At 40.8% G+C, this 20,293-nt stretch overlaps 1 protein-coding gene across 6 annotated transcripts in view; it reads left to right on the forward strand.

Annotated features, from left to right (window-relative positions):
• The window catches only part of LOC144728885 (diacylglycerol kinase beta-like), a 139,134-nt gene that overhangs the window by 41,011 nt on the left and 77,830 nt on the right, over positions 1 to 20,293 (forward strand). For 5 of the 6 annotated variants that reach the window (XM_078608612.1, XM_078608631.1, XM_078608640.1 and 2 more), the window contains 3 exons: positions 4,445 to 4,521; positions 13,065 to 13,230; positions 17,266 to 17,442. In XM_078608612.1, the coding sequence (XP_078464738.1) occupies positions 4,445 to 4,521; positions 13,065 to 13,230; positions 17,266 to 17,442 (420 nt within the window). The remainder of the gene's footprint in view (positions 1 to 4,444; positions 4,522 to 13,064; positions 13,231 to 17,265; positions 17,443 to 20,293) is intronic. The other variant, XM_078608647.1, reaches the window with a different exon arrangement.

Raw genomic sequence — 20,293 nt, forward strand, 5'->3', positions numbered from 1 at the left:
TGGGCTTGTAGTCAAGAAGTGGAGGTGGGGCAGTTGATTCACCATGCAATGTCAAGATATCATTCCTATGATATTATTACACTTGTTTACCAAAGGAGGAGCCTCACTGAGTTCCATGGGATTCTTTTTTCCAGAGGGTTTTGCAAAGCGAGACCCTAAACAATAACAAATTAGAATGTGCTAGTGACAATACGATCACATTTAACTGTGTCACTGACATCTCCAGGACTTACTGAGAAGTATGCTTTTTAAGTTCAGTAGGTAGGCAAAGTACATTTTTAGATCAATGAAGTTAACTTACTAAACAAAAACTGTATTAATATGGAGAGAGTACATAGGAGGTTTCTCTGACGGTACCCGCAATGGGTGAATATTCTATAATCAGTAGGTATTCATGTAAAATAAAATGTGCAAGTACGAGTCAAAACAAAGCATACAAAATCATTGCATAGTAAAACAATCATCAAATCACCCAGATTGCATCCGATCTCATCGGATCTCGGAACCTCAGTGGTCTCGAGCCGAGATGGTGCTCGGTTGGTGACCACCGTGCATTAATCAGGTGTCGGAGGTTGCTGCCAGTTACATTACAGGCATTAGAAGGCAGTGAAGAAAAATATCATGCTATTCTATGCCCCCGTGTTTATGTTCCCTGCCTTCGCCAACCCACACTGACCAGTATCTGGTGGCACAGTGATTAGTACACTGCGCTGTGAACTCGGCCACCTGCACACCCGAGTTCAATTCCCTGGTCATGGGTAACATTCGTATCAAGTGATGTCTGAATATCTGAACCAGTCATGGATCCTCCCCCCTCCCCTGCCATCACTGACCAGCACGGTGAAATATGGTGGGGGGGGGGGGGCTCAGTCAGCAGTGGATTGACAGAAAGGGCCATACCCACACGTGTACACATGGTAAAACAATATATAGACAGCACCATGCAAGCCCAACAAGGGGCATATACACACATGTACCCTGAACCAGTAGCTAGCCACACTTCTGACCTCTTAATAAGGATCACGGGTGAATAAAACCATAATGTATTTATATATTCTTTTGGGATCGGATGTTAGAGTTTTTTCAATTGCAATCAGTTTAGATAGTTTTATTTGACTAAACTATCATTGTGTAGTGACTTGTTACGTCACAACCGTGCGAGTCTGTACACACACATGACGTCACTACGTATGTGTGTGTGTGGGAATGACGTCACGGCCGGGTCGGGGTGTCTGGAGGCTGTCGGTCAGTGCCACGGGGGTTGTGTGAGGCCGTGGCACTCTGTATGAACCCGGCCGGACACGTGACCGGATCAAGGTGGGGGCCCCAGGGGGGACCTTTGGGGCCACGTGGCCAGGAGCAGAGCCTTCTCGAGGGTTCGAGAAGGTGGGCGTGGCCTGGGTGTGGCCTGGCCACGCCGAGGCGCATATAAGGGGGCCCCGCACCTTGAGCGGGGCTGCTCGGGTCCGGGATGAAGATGCCTCATGAAGAAGTGAAGAGAAGCCTCAAGTTAGCGTGGCCAAGCAGTAGCCCTCCTGACTTGGCCACGCCAGTTGTTATCCGAGTGTCAGTGTTAGCGAGGATAGGTCCGGTGGTCACCACCCTATGTGTAGTGTAATTACAAGTTGTGTTCATAAATACTGTTGCCTCCCTATAACAGTGTGTGCGCCTCTATCAAACCATTACAATTGTAATGCGTTCTGTTATTGTGTTCTTTATGAAAACTCTGCATACTGTTTCTCATAGTCGGCTTTATTGTATCCGCTGCAACGTTACTTGGAAAAGTGTTATTCTATTCATCGAGTAATTATCTTTTATGGATAGTTACGTAGGCTCTACCACTCACATAAAGTGACCTATTTATCCTGCACGAAGTGTGTTTGGGATATTTATGAGCACCCACAAGGGAATTAAACCCAGGAATAATAAGTTATCTTTTATGATCAGCTTTCACTGTACACCATCATGGAGAGAAAAAAAAGCATTATGACCAATGTTGGATGTACCAGTAGAGGCAGGGGCAAAGGGCTCGAGCAACCATTAGCAAGCATGTAAGGGCCCAAGTTGCTCAAGGAGCTACACAGTCATAAAAAAATGTTGGAATGCATCAAATATCAGCTCAAATTAAAATCCTAACAAACATAGCAAGATGATTAACATTAAACGTCAATTATTATTCTCTATCTTGTCAGCATCTCTGTTCTCTTGTATCAAAACATCTCTCTATCTCTGGCCATTTCACTTTTTAAGTTGAAGGGTCCCCCCAAATTGGGGGGCAGTTCCACACGGCTGACTGAATTGGCAGGTTGGTGGTAGAGTGGAGGCAACGGAATGTCCACTGGGTGATCGCGTCATCAGTGGTAAAATGGGTCACATCTGTGCAATGGGGGGAAAGGAGAGGTGTAAAACGTTATCCTGCTCATGTGGATTTTGGTGTTCTCACAAGGGTACACTTTCCCAAAGTACGAGATGGTCTTTGCATCAATGCATTGTCACATGAAAGTTGGGAGGAAACTTGAAAATCTTGTCAATTGTAGCAAAAATGTACCATTCACTTTAGCGGTGTGAATGATGTAACGATATTTGTGAGTGTAGTGGGAGTTCATCCACACTTCCTTCCCCACCTCACAATCCCCAGACTTGTGTGTGTGTGTGTATATATAGTGGAATCTAACTGCATGTCATCTGTTTAAATGACAAAATAATGATGATGCTTGTTTGTAAACAATTGGAATTAGTTTTCCTCGTAGAAATGTTTTAAATCTATGACACCACTTGCATGTTTTCAATATTAATTGATTTATGTTTATTTTCCAATGGAAGATTCAAATCTTGCCAATATACGGTATGCAAACAGATCGATTTCTATGGCAGGCAAAACAAGGAAATGCCCCAAGCACCCATTGTTCTCATTCAATTATGATGCTTCTACTCAATATTGCCTTTGCATAGTCATTGACAGAAGTAAACGTGCACTCTAATGGGCTGTTTAGTGTGTGCATATTATCAGGGCAACGGTTATAGACATGCATATCCTGTGTTCAAATTACCAGCCATCAACTGTTTAAAGGATTGAATTTTTTTACATTAACAGAATACAATATTTCGATTTAAAGCTTTCGTGAATGCAGGGATTCATCTTCTTGGTTCTTTCGGTAAAGTCACGTAGAAGGGAAGAAATAAAATAATAAAAATAAAACATAATAAAATTATTTTAAAGCTTTCGTGACTGCAGGGATTCATCTTCTTGGTTCTTTCGGTAAAGTCACGTAGAAGGGAAGAAATAAAATAATAAAAATAAAACATAATAAAATAATTCTCACGACGTGAGCATACAAACGAATTGGAAAATTGGAATAATGTTTTGGTCTATGAACTATAACTTTGAAACACTCATTCGTGATTGTGTTGCTTACACCTAATGGTATTTACATTAGTGGCATGTTTTAGCCATTGATTATTGTCAGGTGAATAACAAAAATAAGCCAAGTTTTATCCATCTCCTTTTATAATTTTTGTAAAATAAATTTAACTTGCTATGTTTTCCTCTACTGGTCGATTTAAAATTAAATATGAATCACATGTTTAACCAGGCGTTTCAGAATTTGGGGACATGAACTAGAATTGATGTTGCATAAGTCATGTGGTGTTTTCATTAAACATTCAAACTGCCAATGCCAACATAGTTTCTTGTATTCACATGCCTTTTGTGAGACAAGGCACACATACATTCTGTAATTGATCAATAATGCCGAATACTGTGTGCATTGTTTAATATTTAGGCTGCATGTTAATTATCTACATTCAAACTGTTCCACCAAGAAAAAATATTTTTCAAATGACAAGGGAAAATAATTGGCATTTTCAGTTTAAAGTGGGTCTCAGAAGTCCATGCTACACAATCAATGAATTATTTTTCATAAATCCAGCTGAGAACACATTACGATACAATATCTCTTTGTCAGACCTGAGCTGTAGTTTCACCTTTGTGATCTCTGGTCACATAACATTGATTTTACATTCTCAAGGTGAAAGTAGCTTACATTCCACTTTAGCATGCACTTGTGTGCCACAAGGTTTTTATTCCTCGAGTCTTAAAAATAATGTCTGAGTGTTGTTGTTGTTGTTGTCTGTGTGAATGTAATGCATAATAGGAGGGCGTGCAGTAATATCAAGGAGTGTAGTTATAACTCCTTACAAATATGGTCAGCATCCAGAATTCCCTCAAGACCTTCACATTGTACAAAGGTCAGGTGCTTTAAAAAATTTTTTTTACAAAATCTCCAGCAAGAATTTGAGGGGCGCCCCTTCAATGTGACCAAATAAGCAACAAAAACTGACTGGGGGAATTATTACCTTTTTCGCCTGCTTTGCTTCAAACAGGACGTAGATAGCCTCTGTGTCAACCAATGTGTTGCTGAGTGTCTTCCATTGTCTCCCACAGATACCAACAAGAAAGTGAAGGATGTCCTTGGGGAGTTCCGTGAGGGTGGAATCCTTTCCAAGTATGACCCCGAGCAGGTAATCTCCGCGGGTCATTATTTTGGTTGAACCGTGCTCATTGCAATTGTGATTACCGGCCGCGTGCTTTTTCAGGGAAAACTGAGATGAGATTAGCCAGCCGGTGCCAATGTCTGATCTCGATAGAAATTGACCATGGCTTGGTTTTTGTGGTTATCCTCACTTCAAAATATCTTGTTGCAATTCCAGTTGGATATATAAAAAAAAATATCCTATGAATTTTGACATTTCGATTCTGCATAAACCTGCACTTTCAGCAGTCACATAGGACAAATATTGTATTTTATGGTAAGTTGCTTATGCAGACTTAAAATTATGATGGTTAGAGCTATAGAGCACTGCATGGGTGTTCCAGGCAATGTAATGCTCACTCAATCATCCGTGTAATAGCACTGTATCTGCCGTGATGCATGTTGTTTACTGCTGCTACCTTGAAATGAGCGAAGATGCATCCTTTTGATTAGGTCGTGCTTTTGCACCGAACTTCATGATTGAGGAAAATACATTTGTGTCCATGTAGCCTATTATCGCCGAGATGGAAAATTATTCCCCGTACATGAATTGCAACTGCTGTTGAATAATAAATGTGATGAAAAAGACATCAAGCCTCGCAGAGGAAATGTGTCTTTTTTACACTTGTGCTTAAATAAAAGTATTTTTTTATAAAATTATATATATAAATTAAGTACAACATTTTAAAAAAACATAACTATATGTTCGTTTAGTTCAAAAGCAGGCAGCATGAGGTTTGAAGTTCAGAGCATTACATAGTGAATAACCATGCAATTGCATTCGAGTTAAATGTAATTTGCAGCAGTTAGAGCACATCATTCTTCGATACCTGCATGCAGACACATACTTATTAAGAGGTCGTAGAAAATGTTTCTCATTGCAAAATAGGATTTTGTTATTGAACATATAGAACAATACACCTTCCCTTCAAAACACTGGAGCATATGTTTTATTTTAATATAATTACTCCTGTGGTTCCATTTGTTATTCACACAGCTTGTTCAGCAAGAGGCCATTTTTTCTCCCTTTTGGAACACTATGCTAATGTTTTCAAATTTGGCATGAAACCAACCATTGAATGCACGCAGTGAAAAGCACAGGCATAAATTTGCTTCTCTGTTGTCATTGAGTCATCCCTTTTTCTTCTATTGAAAAGGAAGCAATAACTCCGTAATTTAGAATCAGATTTTATTCTTGGCAAAGCTAAACTAAATCCATGGTATCCATGTTTTTTCAGTGAACTATTTTTTTTATGTTAGATTTTAAATGTGTTTCCTTTGCCTTCTTTAGTAACTCAATCCAAATGATCAATCGCTCATGTATAATTACAGGGCAAAGCATTTTAAATTTAGATGCCCTCTGCAGAATGTGAAACCACGTATAGAACTTGTACATGACCCGGAAGTGAAATCATCAGCCTTATTCAGTGTCTCATAATTGGTTCGTCCTGCCAGCTGACTGTACTCTTTCACCATGTGCGTGAGTAATAATTTTAGATTTGTGAGCTTTCACAATGGGGATAAACAAGAGGTTCAATGGCACACTTCTTTGCTGTTTTCTACACTCGTTGGTGACTGAGCTGAGACTAAACAAATGTCACATCTCTGAACCTTTATCTTTCATCTCAAGTAGCCACTTGTGGCTCATATTCAAGACCTTAGTAGGACTGGATCAATGTCCTGCCAATGGAATTAGTCACCTACCTTCTCGTGCTAAACAGTATTTTTGTCAATTTTATGACATTTAAGATGCATTGTTAGTATTCACTTCTTCAAGCCGTGTTTAGTTGGATTCAATATTCCATAATAGCACATCTGGACATGCCATTCCTCATTTGCAATGAGTGATGGTGTGGAGCATCGGATGTATAAGCAAGGCTTAATTACATGCAGGGTGGGGCATGTGGAGGCTTGCATTTAAAGTTCACCATGGAATGCATTTAATTGAGTCGGAGCTTTTACAGTCCACAAATTTGCCTCAACAGTAATTGCATTGAGTAATAACATAAACAAAGCTGCCTACTTCACCATAATTCTTAGCTTTCGACACAACCTATAAATAGTTCAAGACAAGTGATGACATTCGAAAAAAATATAAAATATAACATTTGCGATAAGGCTGGAGGACTGAACACTCGTCTGACATCGTAGCATTTTCTCCAAGCAGGAGAGGGGGACCTTTTGGCACCCGTAGGCCATAGATGACCCATATCACTTTGTTTCATATGGCCCACAGCCGCATGAGGCCTACCACTTTGAAATGGCTCGCAAACTATATTTATCCATCCAATTTACATCAAATAACATTTACAGCATGTAACATTCTTTGATGATAGAGTTATTGCAATCTGCTGCCTCCGTAAAAAGTGTATCCTTCCACAGAGTGGCTTTACCTGGAAGCTAGGTCGTGTTCAGCTGGTTGTGCATATATTGCAATTGTGGAAGCCTGCTTTAGAATGCTGGGGGCATCTATTCTTAGGACTACAGCTGCATGAAATATCGTCGGTGGGGTTCAACATAGTGTACAAAATCTGTTTACTATTTACTTATACAAAATCATCAAAAAACAATGCATTGTTTTTGCACAGTGGTGTGTATCCAGCATGACATGCAGGTCTGGGCTCACTGGATTCGAGCCTTATGTCTTGACGTGCACTTTTATATCTCATGGATTGACATTTGGCCTTTTCTCTGTCTACAACTATATAAGCTCTTGTTATAGTTTCCTATCCTGGTATAAATCACTGAATATTGAACACGCCAATGAATGCATCCATTTCCCCCCCCCCCAGCCGCCTTCCAAGCCCTCTATCATGAAAAACCCCCATTCACAAATTAAGCCTGCTGGAAATATTGAGCCTTGCCCTCAAAGGACCTCCTACACAGTAATGATGGTGTCCCATTAATATAAACTGAATGGCTAACACAATGAGCTACAGATGTGCCTCGTATTTGATACATGTGGCTATATTAATTTCTACTGGTAAATGTGTGCACACTTAGAACATCAAATCATACCCTGCCAATAAGTATGAGCTCACGGCGAGCTATTTCCCGTGCGTGAGATGTACACTTTCGTATTCTGTTGTATTGACGTGACAATGTCTACATGCAATATATATTATTTTATTTTAACATTATTTGAAGGGGAAATTACAATCTTAGCAAAATTTGATAGAATGCACAGGAGGTATTCTCACATAAATATAAATGTTACTTAAATGACCGGGAAAGATATCCACCGGACACTAATGTTCACGGATGGTCACAATCTGGACATATGGACAAAATATCATAACAAATAGGACATTGTGTGCAATAATGCTTCGTGGCCTAAGATTATCATCAGCTGCTTGCACAAATTGCCACAATTAAAGAAAACAATTGCCAAGTGTTTTATAGAGTAGCAACATTGCTGTGCGATGCATGCTTTATATATTTCGAAGACAAATACTTTTTTTCCACGTCTTCAATGGGACACTTTCTTCATGTGGCCAAGAATATTTTGTGGGCCTTGAAGGCCTGAGGAGCTATAGTGGAGAGGGGCACCCATCCAGTATTGCTCCACCATGACCTTCATAATGTGAGGAGGTCTTCATCCATCAGTGAATATAGAGTGACTGATGATGATGATGACACTTTTACAAGATTTTATTGATTAAGTATTTAACATGTGGTGAAGTAAGTTACAGTATTTGTATAGATGAATGGAAATGTTAGCATACGCAATCACAATCGCCTTTTCTTTTCAATGAATACACCAGGCATGCACGTAACAAGGCAACTGCAATTGATTCATTTTACAGAAAAGCAAATACCACTATATGTACACCCAATCTAGGTCTATTATTCATACACATATATCCATGGACTCCTGCTCACACATGCATTGCCCTAATGTGGGTGATAACAATTCTGGCAGTATGTATATTTTCATTTGTATAATTATACAGTATGTTTTTAGTATATCTTCTTGGTTAGAGCAGGTCTGACCTGCTTTCCACCTGAGGACGGCTGCTTGCGTTGTGGCCGAAACGTCGTGAGAATTATTTTATTATGTTTTATTTTTATTATTTCCATTCTACGTGACTTTACCGAAAGAACCAAGAAGATGTTTTTAGTAATTTTCCAGTGTTTAGAAATGTATATTAATGCATTGCTCTACCAGTGTGGATATTGATTTGCCAACTACGTTTACACATTTACACATATACAGCCAGGTGTGCATATGTGAAAGCACCTCACATATTCAGATGAACACTCGGGTGGATGTGCCTGTCATGAATAATGGCCCTTAAAGGTCAGGTTTTGCTATTGTGAGGCACGGCCACGAGGAGCATTTAAAATGTGCTTCTTGTGTATGCCTTCTTCACGTCGCACGCCGCACGACACAAGAACCAGTTGCGTTAACCCTACCAAAGTTCAAAGTTCAAAGACCACTGGAGTGAAGGCAGCTGGGCACGGTGTCTGCTAGCCCCCTGTGTGTGCACAATACGTAGTCAGGTGTTTGAAAACAGGGCCTTGCTTATTCGCACTTTCCATATGAGAGGCACACTCCAGTTATGGTCCTGTGTGATAATACAGTCCTTTCAGAAATGACGAAACCACACAAAATTCACTCTGTCCTTATGATCCTTTCACACTGATGACTCACTGCCATTTTTAGGTTATTTTAAGCCTATAATAGAGTGAGGGTTTCTCTATGAAAGCCTTTTATGGATTGCTGTTAAGTGTACATAGCTTACCGCTTGCACAGATTGTAACCAAAAAGCATCCCCTGCGATGCCCAATGAAGGATTGAGTGTGGACAGTCCTGAGCCAATAAACACAACTCAGTGCTATCATTGAAAAACTGTCTTGTTATAAATCATCTTCCATCACATTGGACGCAAGAGCTATATATTTCCAAGCATCATAATTCAAAAAGTCTACCTTCCAAATAAAGAGCTCAAACATGAAACAAAAATGGCATTGCCCATACTCATACAGGAGATGTTTAATTTTAAGGAAATATGTTGATTTTACTCTGCGGACATTTACTGCATATGCTGCCATGGTGTACTGGTGAGCACACTGGACTTTCAATCCAAAGGTCGCCTGTTCAATCTCTCGGCAGTTGAAACAATGGACACGTTTCTTAATTCCACCCAACAGTAATAATAGGTTTTGCGTGTGGCTGGGAGAAAAAAGTGTGTGTGGGTAATAACATCTCTTCCAAGACGTAGGCCAATATACCCTCTCGTGGTGCCCTTTAGAATCCCCTGTAATGAAGACCCTTACGCCAGCAGGGGTACGAGAAAGAAATTGCAGGGCTGCACCTTTAGCTCGTTTACTTCATACAGGGTGAGAGATAGAAGTGATAATGGTGTCTGGTCGAACTAAGCTAGCACCTTTATCACGCATCACTGGGAAGCTGGTAAAAGTGTATTGATAACTTGTTTGGAGAACACCTGTAGGATGGTGTCTTCATTTGGAACTGTGCATGGCCATGTGAGTCCCTAGATACTGCGAATAACACTTAAACTAATGGTAAGTGCTTTCATGCTCTGCCTTAGCACGTCACGCAATTTCAAATTTGCTAAATCTCTAAAACACGAATGTATGAGTCGTGATCATTTAAACATACCTTTATATTAGATTGTTCTACAACAATGTGATTTGTTTCCAATAACTACCACAACGCTGTTGTCCGTGAGCGTTACCTATCCATCTTTAAACTTGGGTTAAAATCCTGTAAAAATGCTGTTTCATGGTTGCTTAAACAAAATAGATCACATTAAATCACTCACTGTCTTCCTACTCACCAGAGCATTAGCTAAAAAACAAGACAATCTCTCTCATTATAATGTAAATGCTTACCCCGAGCTCTCCATACTCTGATGGTGCTTTGTCTTTGATTTGTGCACCTTTTGGCGTCATCTGGTCCAACATCATGTGAGACTAGGCTCTAAGAAAAGCTGTCTAGGGTGTGGACCAATCAATTTCAAGGACAGTGCATACATTATCAGAGTTGTCTTTTTGTTTGCATTTTGACCGCAAGTGTTGTGGTTAATGCAAACATGATCCCTTGTATAAAGGTGTCAATTTTGTTGCCAGGTTAAAGGGTAAAAAAACTATTATTAATCTCTCTCATTCGCTTCAAAATCCATGACTCCCTCTCCTGCGTGCTTCTTTCTTCTCATGTTCATTCCCATCACTTCATCTCCCTCCTCATCTGCCTTTCCCCGCTCCCACTGGTTCAGTTATACGGCACTGCCTTCCCAATCAATCTCATGGTTTTTGTTGTTGTAGAATGTAGCGTTTCTCTTTCTCCTCTGATACTCCTACAGTCTGGAAAATTCCTTGCATTGTTTGTCTATTTTGGACTCAGTCTATTTATGGGACCCTGTCACGGTGTACTGGTGAGCATGCTGGACTTGCAATCCAGAGGTTGCCAGTGTTTGGTTAATCTTCCGGTTGAGGCAGATTAGAAAATGGTGCAACTTTCTAAGATTGCCTCCGCAGTTTCTAAAATTCTACCCTTCCCCCTCAGACATATAAATGAGTGCACCGCAGTTCGTCGATTGGCAAGTTGTATGTGGTGGAGTAAAGTCACTCAATCAATGTTTATTTTATGTGCCAATATCGCACTCAGTAAAGTAGGCATCAGTACACATTACAGCAGAATGGGAACGGTACAGGGGCAAAGAGCAAGAGGAATGAAAAAAGTGCGGTTACTCGGCCAGCAGTGGCATGAACAAGCAGTTTCAGGGCTGTACCTTTGTCCAATGTATTTTGATATAATGTTATCTATTTTTAATAGCTGAAGCTTCATCAAGTTCTCCTCAGTTTATATCTGATTGCATGTGGTGTTTAAATACTGTCGTGTACCGTATTTATCCAGAGAGCTTACCTGAGAATCAAGTTTAAATAAAGTTTATTTTTCGATTTAAAGCTTTCGTGACTGCAGGGATTGATCTTCTTGGTTCTTTCGGTAAAGTCCCTTCTACGTGACTTTACCGAAAGAACCAAGAAGAAAAAGTTTATTTTATTTGGTACACGGATGTGCGTGAGCACAGCAATAACAAAACACAGACATCAATATTGCACAGAACGAGCAACAGGGTGCTTAGGGAATATTGGACACCTAATTTTTTTCACGTATTTAACAGTTGTTTCAATGAAACACACGAATCAAAAACTGTGCAAATGTAATCTTAAAATGATAGGTACAGGGTGCAGGTAAGCTCTATATTTTAGTCTAACTGAACCATAAACACACGCAAATCAACAAGGACAGTGCAACATATGGGAGCAAGAGGTGGCACAAAAGTTACATACATGTGCAAGTATGCTCTGTGTTGTGAGTATTGTGTAGCATTTTTTTTTTGTACTTGACGGCAGGGTGAAGCAGTGTTAACACTCTTTATTTACCATTTCTCCTTTGCTTATTGTTGCATTGCGACAAAACACTCACATACATGTGGGTGGTTCAGCAGCAGCAGTCAGAAACTTCTAAAGATGGGTCAGCATTCTGTCTAAATCTTGACTTAAAGCTTTAGTGACTGCAGAAATTCATATTCTTTGGGTCTTTCTGTAAAGTCACGTAGATAGGTTCAAAGAAAATAACAAAAAAACTACGACGTTTTTTTCTCCTCCTGATGACGATCGCTTGTGTTGTGATCGAAATGTCGTAGTTTTTTTGTTATTTTTGTTATTTATTTGAACCTATCTACGTGACTTTACCGAAAAACCCAAAGAATAAGCATTCGGTCTACTCTGCTGTCTCCTGCATCCACCTTGACAGTTTCAAGCCTGCCATATCGAAATGTCCTTATAAGCAATACAACACATGGCACAATTTCACACTCAGTTTTACATTGTTGTGTCTTGAAGGTCAATAACTATTCTGTAATACTGAAAGAGTGTATTGAAAGTCAAACCAGGCGTTCGCTTGATTGGATTATTGACTGCTTGTTAATATTTTCGGTGTGGTGAGTAGAGAATACTGTACTCCCTTTACAACTACAACGGTGTTTGGCAAACTGTGCCTCAGCACATTTGCACATATTTTGATCATTTGCTCAAACTCTCGAAATATTGAAGTTTGAACCATGCTCATTTTAACGAGGCAAGGGTCTATTGATGCAGCCTGTTTGTGAACGGTGATCTGTGGGAAATTCAATGTGACGTAAAAAACTAAATTACAGCCGGTCATGCCGAGATGATGCTTGTTTGTATTTTATCGTGCTTTTAACTCTGTGAATTCATGCTGAATATCTATTAAAACAGTTAAATCAGCCATAAAACAACATCACGTGTTTGTTGGGAAATAGGCAGGTTTAGTAAAAGCCAGAAATGCGTTCAATGGAATTCACCATATTTTATGTAAAATTCACATTATTTAAATAATTCCACTGTATTTTTTTTTAAGTGTAACAACACCACTTTATGGTGCTAAAAATATATTTGGAAAAAGTGACTGCATGTTCTGTGCCCTTTGTCCTCGTATGAATGTCTGTGATAATCATTTCAACAATTTCATTTGTCCAGCCAATTGACTTTGAGGGATTCAAGCTGTTCATGAAGACATACCTAGAGGCAGAGGTCCCAGAGGAGCTGTGCCGACATCTCTTCATGTCGTTTACACGCACGGACAGGCACCCGGCTCCCCTGGGTCAGTCACAGTGTACGAGCACTTCACAGATCATCGAGACCGGTACCTGCCAGCACACACACGCATGCTTTCATTCACTTGTGATCTGTCAACTCTGCCACCCCTATGGGCCGGTATTACAGGGCTCATAAGTGAGTTTATTTGGGGTCACAATAACCCCCAGAAACATTTCAGATTCTAGACAAAGTACCTGATTTAGTTAAGTGCGGCGTAAATATCATATGTCTACATTTCTTTTTTACAATGTTTGCATTTTGAGTTCTGCTGCTTTAACCACGTAAAACAGCGCTTGACAATAAAAAAAACATTGAAAATGTTTAATGATCAAAAATATATCAGTAAAATTGTTACCAGGAAAACAACTCGTGTTACCGTGTTTGGAGTGCGCAAACCACTATCGCACCATTGTCTGTTTAAGCAGACATGCAACGTGACACTAATGCACTTTTGCACATAAACACATCTGTGCGACAAGCTGTGGCTCTCCTTTGCACAAATGCCAATTAAGCTGATATGTTCACAGCGCAATTGTCAGTTCGGTTATTTTATGAAACACTGTCAACAGGAATTAGACAATGATTTGTGCGACAAGTTTGTTTTCATTACATTGTCTCAATAATTTTTCGTGTGTCTTTCCGTACCTTGCAGACACAGGAAAAGCGTGCATTTCTGCTTGTATAATTTCATCATATTTTAGGGTTGCTTTCTCTAAAGTCATTGTATTGTGAATGATATGTATTGGGTAAACAAATACAGGGCAGTGCTCATTTGATCGCCTTCCAGATTCTTATCTCGAAATGTTACTTTTCATTTGGGATCAGATAACTCTTTTATTGAAAATTTCAACTCAGCAGGTTACAACACTTTAAATAATAATTGATCTCCTCTAATACAGTGCTGTCACTTTATTTAAACTGGCATAGCCGAATAGGATGGAATTCAAAGCAATCATAAACTTTGCAATGATTTTCTGTATTTGTCAGTGACTGAATGGGCTTAAATAATCAAATTGGCTAAACCAAAATATTGCAGATTGAGTGGATACTATTTCCATTCTGCGTATATGTGTCTTGAGCTCAAAAGACAGGAAATGCAAGTGCCTTGCCTGGCTCAGTTCCCTGAGAAGATGCAGTTGATCAGTGTTTCGAAACTCCACTCCTCATGACCCCTCCACTGTCTGCCTTTTATGTAATTGCCGATATTTCCTATTTGTATGCAAATGAAGCATTTGCACACCGCATGTATCTGATGGTTGGTAATTACGGAAAGCTGTGTACAGCTGTACCATGCATGGGGCTGGAGTTGACTCACTGGACACCCGTGCAGTTGAAACAACTTTCACTTCTGAGCTGCATCGCACAAGTACACTATAGTAATACAGTTTGTGGAAACAATACATCATTTGGACAACATCTCAGTTAACTAAATACACTCTACGTGGTGTACCTGGGATCCTGCATGTAATTTATCATGCAATTCTAGTTGTGATTATCCATTTTGTATTCATATCCCGGCCCAAATGTAGTGAGGTGTAGGTATGGCACTGATAAATATATTCGTCTAACATTATTGCACTCTTACTTTAGTCAAACACAGCTTTGCAGTTTAAAATGAGTAACTAACATCTTGTATTTTCTTTTTTTTGATGACGCCGAAATGAAAATATGGTATTACTTCACAAAAGCAACTTAATAATTCGCATTCGTATTTGAGGTCTATGATTATAATTATTGATAATTATTGCGGCCGGAAATAATGCAATGAAATGGTGACATTATTCTCCCAGGTGACCATTGTATTGTTGTCACATTCAGTCATCTGGAAGAAGATACAAACAATTGATGCCCTCCAACGTAGCATTGCTTATTTATGTCGTGCCTCATTGCTGTTCAATCATACTGGTAGGAACCTCCTGGTTACACCAGCCCACAGGGGATTATTGTGTCCGTCGTGCAGGGAGGGGCTGGGTGGGGAGGGAGGGGCTGGGTGGGGAGGGGAGGGTGGGGAGGGGCTGGGTGGGGAGGGTGGGGCTGGGTGGGGAGGGGAGGGTGGGGAGGGGCTGGGTGTGGAGGGTGGGGAGGGCCTGGGTGGGGAGGGGCTGGGTGGGGAGGGTGGGGCTGGGTGGGGGGGTGGGAGGGGTGGGGCTGGGTGGGGAGGGGCTGGTCACCCCGTGGTGCCCTTATAAAACTCAACGTTTAACCTACTCACGCCGGCTTATGCCCGCCCTCACAGTCGGGCATATTTGTGGTATACACCACGCCGCCGTTGACCCTGGCCATTGACGAGTAACCCAACGTTCCTACCAGCTCCCTCCGCAGGAATGTGTTTCTTACAGACCAGAGGCTAAAACACACCAACACCTCTCTGACTTGATACCAGTATTATTGCGAGAGCGTTTCCAGTGGAGAGCTTATTCTTTCAAAAATACGCCTGTGCCTACATAGCACTGATCACATGTGAAGGCAATTAATCTCAGCCAGAGGCCAGGTTTTTGAAAGAGATGGCAAAACTATAATTAATATCACCGTGGTCAACAAAAAAAACCAGAATAGATGTACATGATACAACCATTCTGCATCACTGTCTGGGAAAGCAGCCTCAATCATTAAAAAAAATACTCGCTGAAGATTGTAAATATTGTGAGGGGACCTATATACTGCTGATGGAAATTATAACTGATGTAATTATTAGGATGGATAACTAGCTGTTTGCCACACCTGCCACTGAAGCAGTTTGCACAAATCTGACAGTTCAATTTAAGCATGGTCTGATAATGCTTCAGGGCTATTCAGGGCAATATAAATACCGTACACGGTTCGGCACTTCTGTATGTGTTACTGAATCAGAATGAGCACATGGAGGCCACTGCTAAGCTTTTAACTTGACGAAATGTTTTATTAATATAAAAATGAATGTTCGGAAAACTGGTCGGATTAAAGCATGTTTCGGGCGAGTGATAAGAGGGATCAATGTGCGTCAAGTGAGACGTGATTTATTTCACGTGTGCCTTGCCTCATTGTGAGTCTGCGACGCTGATGATAACGTGGGCACGCCTTGCAATGCAGCTGCTCTGGATCACCAGTGGTCTGAGGCATGGGTTCAAAACATCTTCAAAGTATTCTCCTCTGGTTAAAAGTGACTTCCTGCTCAAGTGAGTATGAATGTGGTGCTCATCTCTTATTAACGACACTGAACCGGTGGTGGAAATTCCTCATTCCTATGATAGGGGAACATCTTTCTTCAGGAAAACTGCCATTGCCTTCCCCACAAAGTGGTACTCATAGTATTAACCCCAGGGGGATTCTGGGCAGAGTCGACTCACAACCAGGATTTGAACTTGCAACCTTTTCCAAAATCGACTGCTTTTGTTCATGTTTTGGTTCTACATTTAGCAACTCGTGTGGAATAAGAGGCCAGGTTACCAAACAGAGGAGCTCTCTACAGCTCCCTCTAGTGGAGGCTCTTTCTGCCAGCATAGGCATGAGCAATAATTTGCAGGGCTGCACCTTTACCTAATCAGTAGCTATTTCGTCAGGAATTGTGCTGTTTATTCCATAAATAGACTTCACCGATGTATGGAGATGTAAAGCTATAGTGAGACAGCTGTGATACAGCATTAGGGGGTGGGGGCGCGGGGCAATTATGAGAGACATGTCTGCAAATTTGACCATGTCCATTTGGCTGTAAAACCGTGGCCTTTGCAAACATTTTTCTCCACTTAAGTGTCTTAATAGCCTGAGCAGATAACATTGTAGCCATAGCTTTCATGTGAGCTTGTGTGCACTTTAGATAATGCATTGGATTTGGGTAATACGATAAAAGCAATCTAAATCATGATGTGTACCAAAATGTATCTCATAACAATTTCAATCCCTCATTATGAATATTATTTAAAGACAGAAATGTAATATCGTCCGTTATTTTTATCGTCCCTTTTTATGCCTCTTAACCTAAGCCATGGGTTTTATATTAAGGATAAATACGACGAATTGGATGAGTGAAGTGCTGCATTGAATGGCAGGCTGTGTTTTAATTGTGGATTGAGGCTCACCTCTCCTATTACCCTTCTTTTTGTAGACAGTGGCAAGGCCGGTGAGAAGAGGCTTGGCCAGAAAGGCGGTGGGGTCGGTGGACCGAGTCTTGTAAAGTCTGCTTCTCTGGGGGATGTCAGCCAGACACAGGCTGTGCACCTCAAGGATATTGTGTGCTACCTCTCGCTGCTTGAGGGCAGCCGACCCGAAGACAAGCTGGAGTGTAAGTTATATTTTACCATTCACATGGCCACTCGTGCAGCCCTCCTGCAGTTCGTACATCTGCCCTGTGCACTAATGCAGCTTTACAATCGTCCTTCCACGCAGCCATCCGTTCACTCTTTTCTTTCACGTAGCTACAAATCCATTCATTTAATTATCAAATCCTCCGTTAGATTAAGCAAGCAGTCATTTGTTCACTCATATAGCATACATTCATATTAATCTATTAATTTGTCCGGTAATCCAGTCATTCATATATTAAATCATAATATTACTTCACCCATAAATCCACCTCTGCAGCATTCTTTGAAATACATAAATTACTTGCTTTTTCTGACATAGCCTGCTCAGCATGAAATCCAAGACTCCTCAGTTTTATCCTCATCTCATTCAAGCACGATATTTTATGGATGCATAGTTGTAAAGAATGCTATGTGGCTATTTTTTTGACTTTGATGCCTTCTGCAGAATCAATGTTGTATAAATTATGAGATTACACGGAGAAAATTCTTAATTATGTGGGAGCACCATCAGGGCCAGCACTACATATTGCATGGCACACGTCAGTTTCTTTATATCACCTTGAAAGGGCCAGGGGGACATTATGAAGAGGGCCATGTCTTGATACGCTCCTCATTTATTTGTAAATGTTAATTCTCATTGTTTTAAAATATGGTTACAAAAGGTAAATTAATGAGCATTGTTTTTAGTATTCTTTGGATCTTTCGGTAAAGTCACGTAGAACAAAAAAATTACCAAAAAACTACGACGTTTCGATCGCAACGCAAGCAATCGTCATCAGGAGGAAAAGAAAAGGAGGAGGGAAAGCTGCTGAGGCAGGCTGTTTTAAAGGTTTTAAATCGGTGTAGCCCAAGGGTCATAAACGAAGTAGGCGGGGCTAGTGATGTTAAAGTGAGAAATTTGCATGTCAATGTAAGATCGGAGAGCTACCTCCACGATGAGGGTATGGAGGTGGCCATTGTATTGTGAGAGATTTGCATGTCAATGTAAGATCAGAGATTAGCATGTCAATGTAATATCAGAGATTAGCATGTCAATGTAAGATCAGAGATTAGCATGTCAATGTAAGATCAGAGATTAGCATGTCAATGTAAGATCAGAGATTAGCATGTCAATGTAAGATCGGAGGGCGAGTTCCACATCGAGGGCGTGGAGGTGGCTATTGCAATGTGGGAGATTAGCAAGTCAATGTAAGATCGCAGAGCTACCTGCACGACTACGAAGCTGCGGAGGTGGCTATTGCAATATGAGAGATTAGCATGTCAATGTAAGATCAGAGATTAGCATGTCAATGTAAGATCGCAGAGCCACCGCCACGTGGAGGACGTGAGCGACAGTGGCTGTCTTAAATGACATTTAACCTGTTAATGTAAAATCAGAGAGTCGAAAATAACAACTAACATCGGAAGGTAGGATGGAAACATCACAGCCAGTTATGACTTAAACTGGTTAATAACGTCCTTCCAATGATTGCTCAGTTTGTACCCATCTTCTCGGTTGAAATTGTGTCTGTGTCTATTTATCTGGATGGCTTCATGAACGAGTCTTTGTTGATAGCCGGTGGGTTTGCAAAGTACCTTCGTCTTGGAGAAATCAATTTCGTGTGAGCCCACCACATTGAAACAATGATCAGCCACGGCCGAGGTATTGGTCCTATAGTGTTTCAGATCTGCCTTATGTTCACGAAGATGGTTCTTTTTTCCTCCTGATGACGCCTACATGAACATGCTAATCTCTCACATTACAATAGCCACCTCTGCGCCGTCTCCGTGGAAGTCGCCCTCCGATCTTACATTGACATGCTAATTTCTCACTTTAACATCACTAGCACCGCCCACTTCGTTTATGACCCTTGGGCTGCACCCATCTCAAACCTTTAAAACAGCCTGCCTCAGCAGTTTTCCCCCTCCTTTTTTTGCTCCTGATGACGATTGCCTGTGTTGCGATCGAAACGTCGTGGTTTTTGGTAAATCTTTTTGTTCTACGTGACTTTACCGAAAGACCCAACGAATGTGAATTCCTGCAGTCACGAAAGCTTTAAGTCAATTGTTTTTAGTCTTCGAAGAATGTGTCGTCGTTAAGTGCGGCGGCCTGTGGAATGAACAAATGGAGCAATATGTCACGTCGTTTTTTGCTGAGTTTCTATGACACCTGCTTGATCATTGAAATTAAATGCTCCCATTGTCATCCCCAGCATTACCAGATTACTAGAGAAATCATTTTAGCAATTGAATCATATGGTGATGCTTAGAAAATGTGATGCCACCAGCTTCATGACCCACGGCTTCATTGACCATATGTTAACGTTTGCATCAAGATGTACTACTGCGTGGTATAGCGCATTGGGGATGAGGGCCGCCCATTGTATGCAAAGGGGTAATGGTACTCAGGGGGCTGGAGTGTGCATCTATTGGTAGATCATAAGTGGTGATGTGAAGCATGGGTTTCCGAATTATTGAATCCTTTTGTTGAGCTTTAAAACTGAACCAAATGCCCCAGTGACGATGAGACTTTTACACGCAGAGGCATAAACAAAGCTCACGGTGCATAAGTTCTATTTTGATCATAACTAGTATCTGGGGTGGAGCTGTGGTACAGTGGTCAGTGCACTGCACTCTGAACCCACGGATCTGAGTTGATTTCCCGCCATGAGTCACATCAATGGTGAGTGACATCTGGGCATGTCCTGGGTCCTCAATTCATCATCCCTCGTGATTAAGTATGGTCAAACAACCTCAACATGGCTTAGGGAGAAGACCCTACGTGTGTACGTATGTGGATTTGACAGAGCGTTGTAAATGTAATATATCAATATAGACTTGTTGAGTCAT

This window comes from Lampetra planeri, chromosome 2 (genome assembly GCF_965212315.1).
Source record: "Lampetra planeri chromosome 2, kcLamPlan1.2.h2, whole genome shotgun sequence".
Classification (NCBI taxonomy): Eukaryota; Metazoa; Chordata; class Hyperoartia; order Petromyzontiformes; family Petromyzontidae; genus Lampetra; species Lampetra planeri.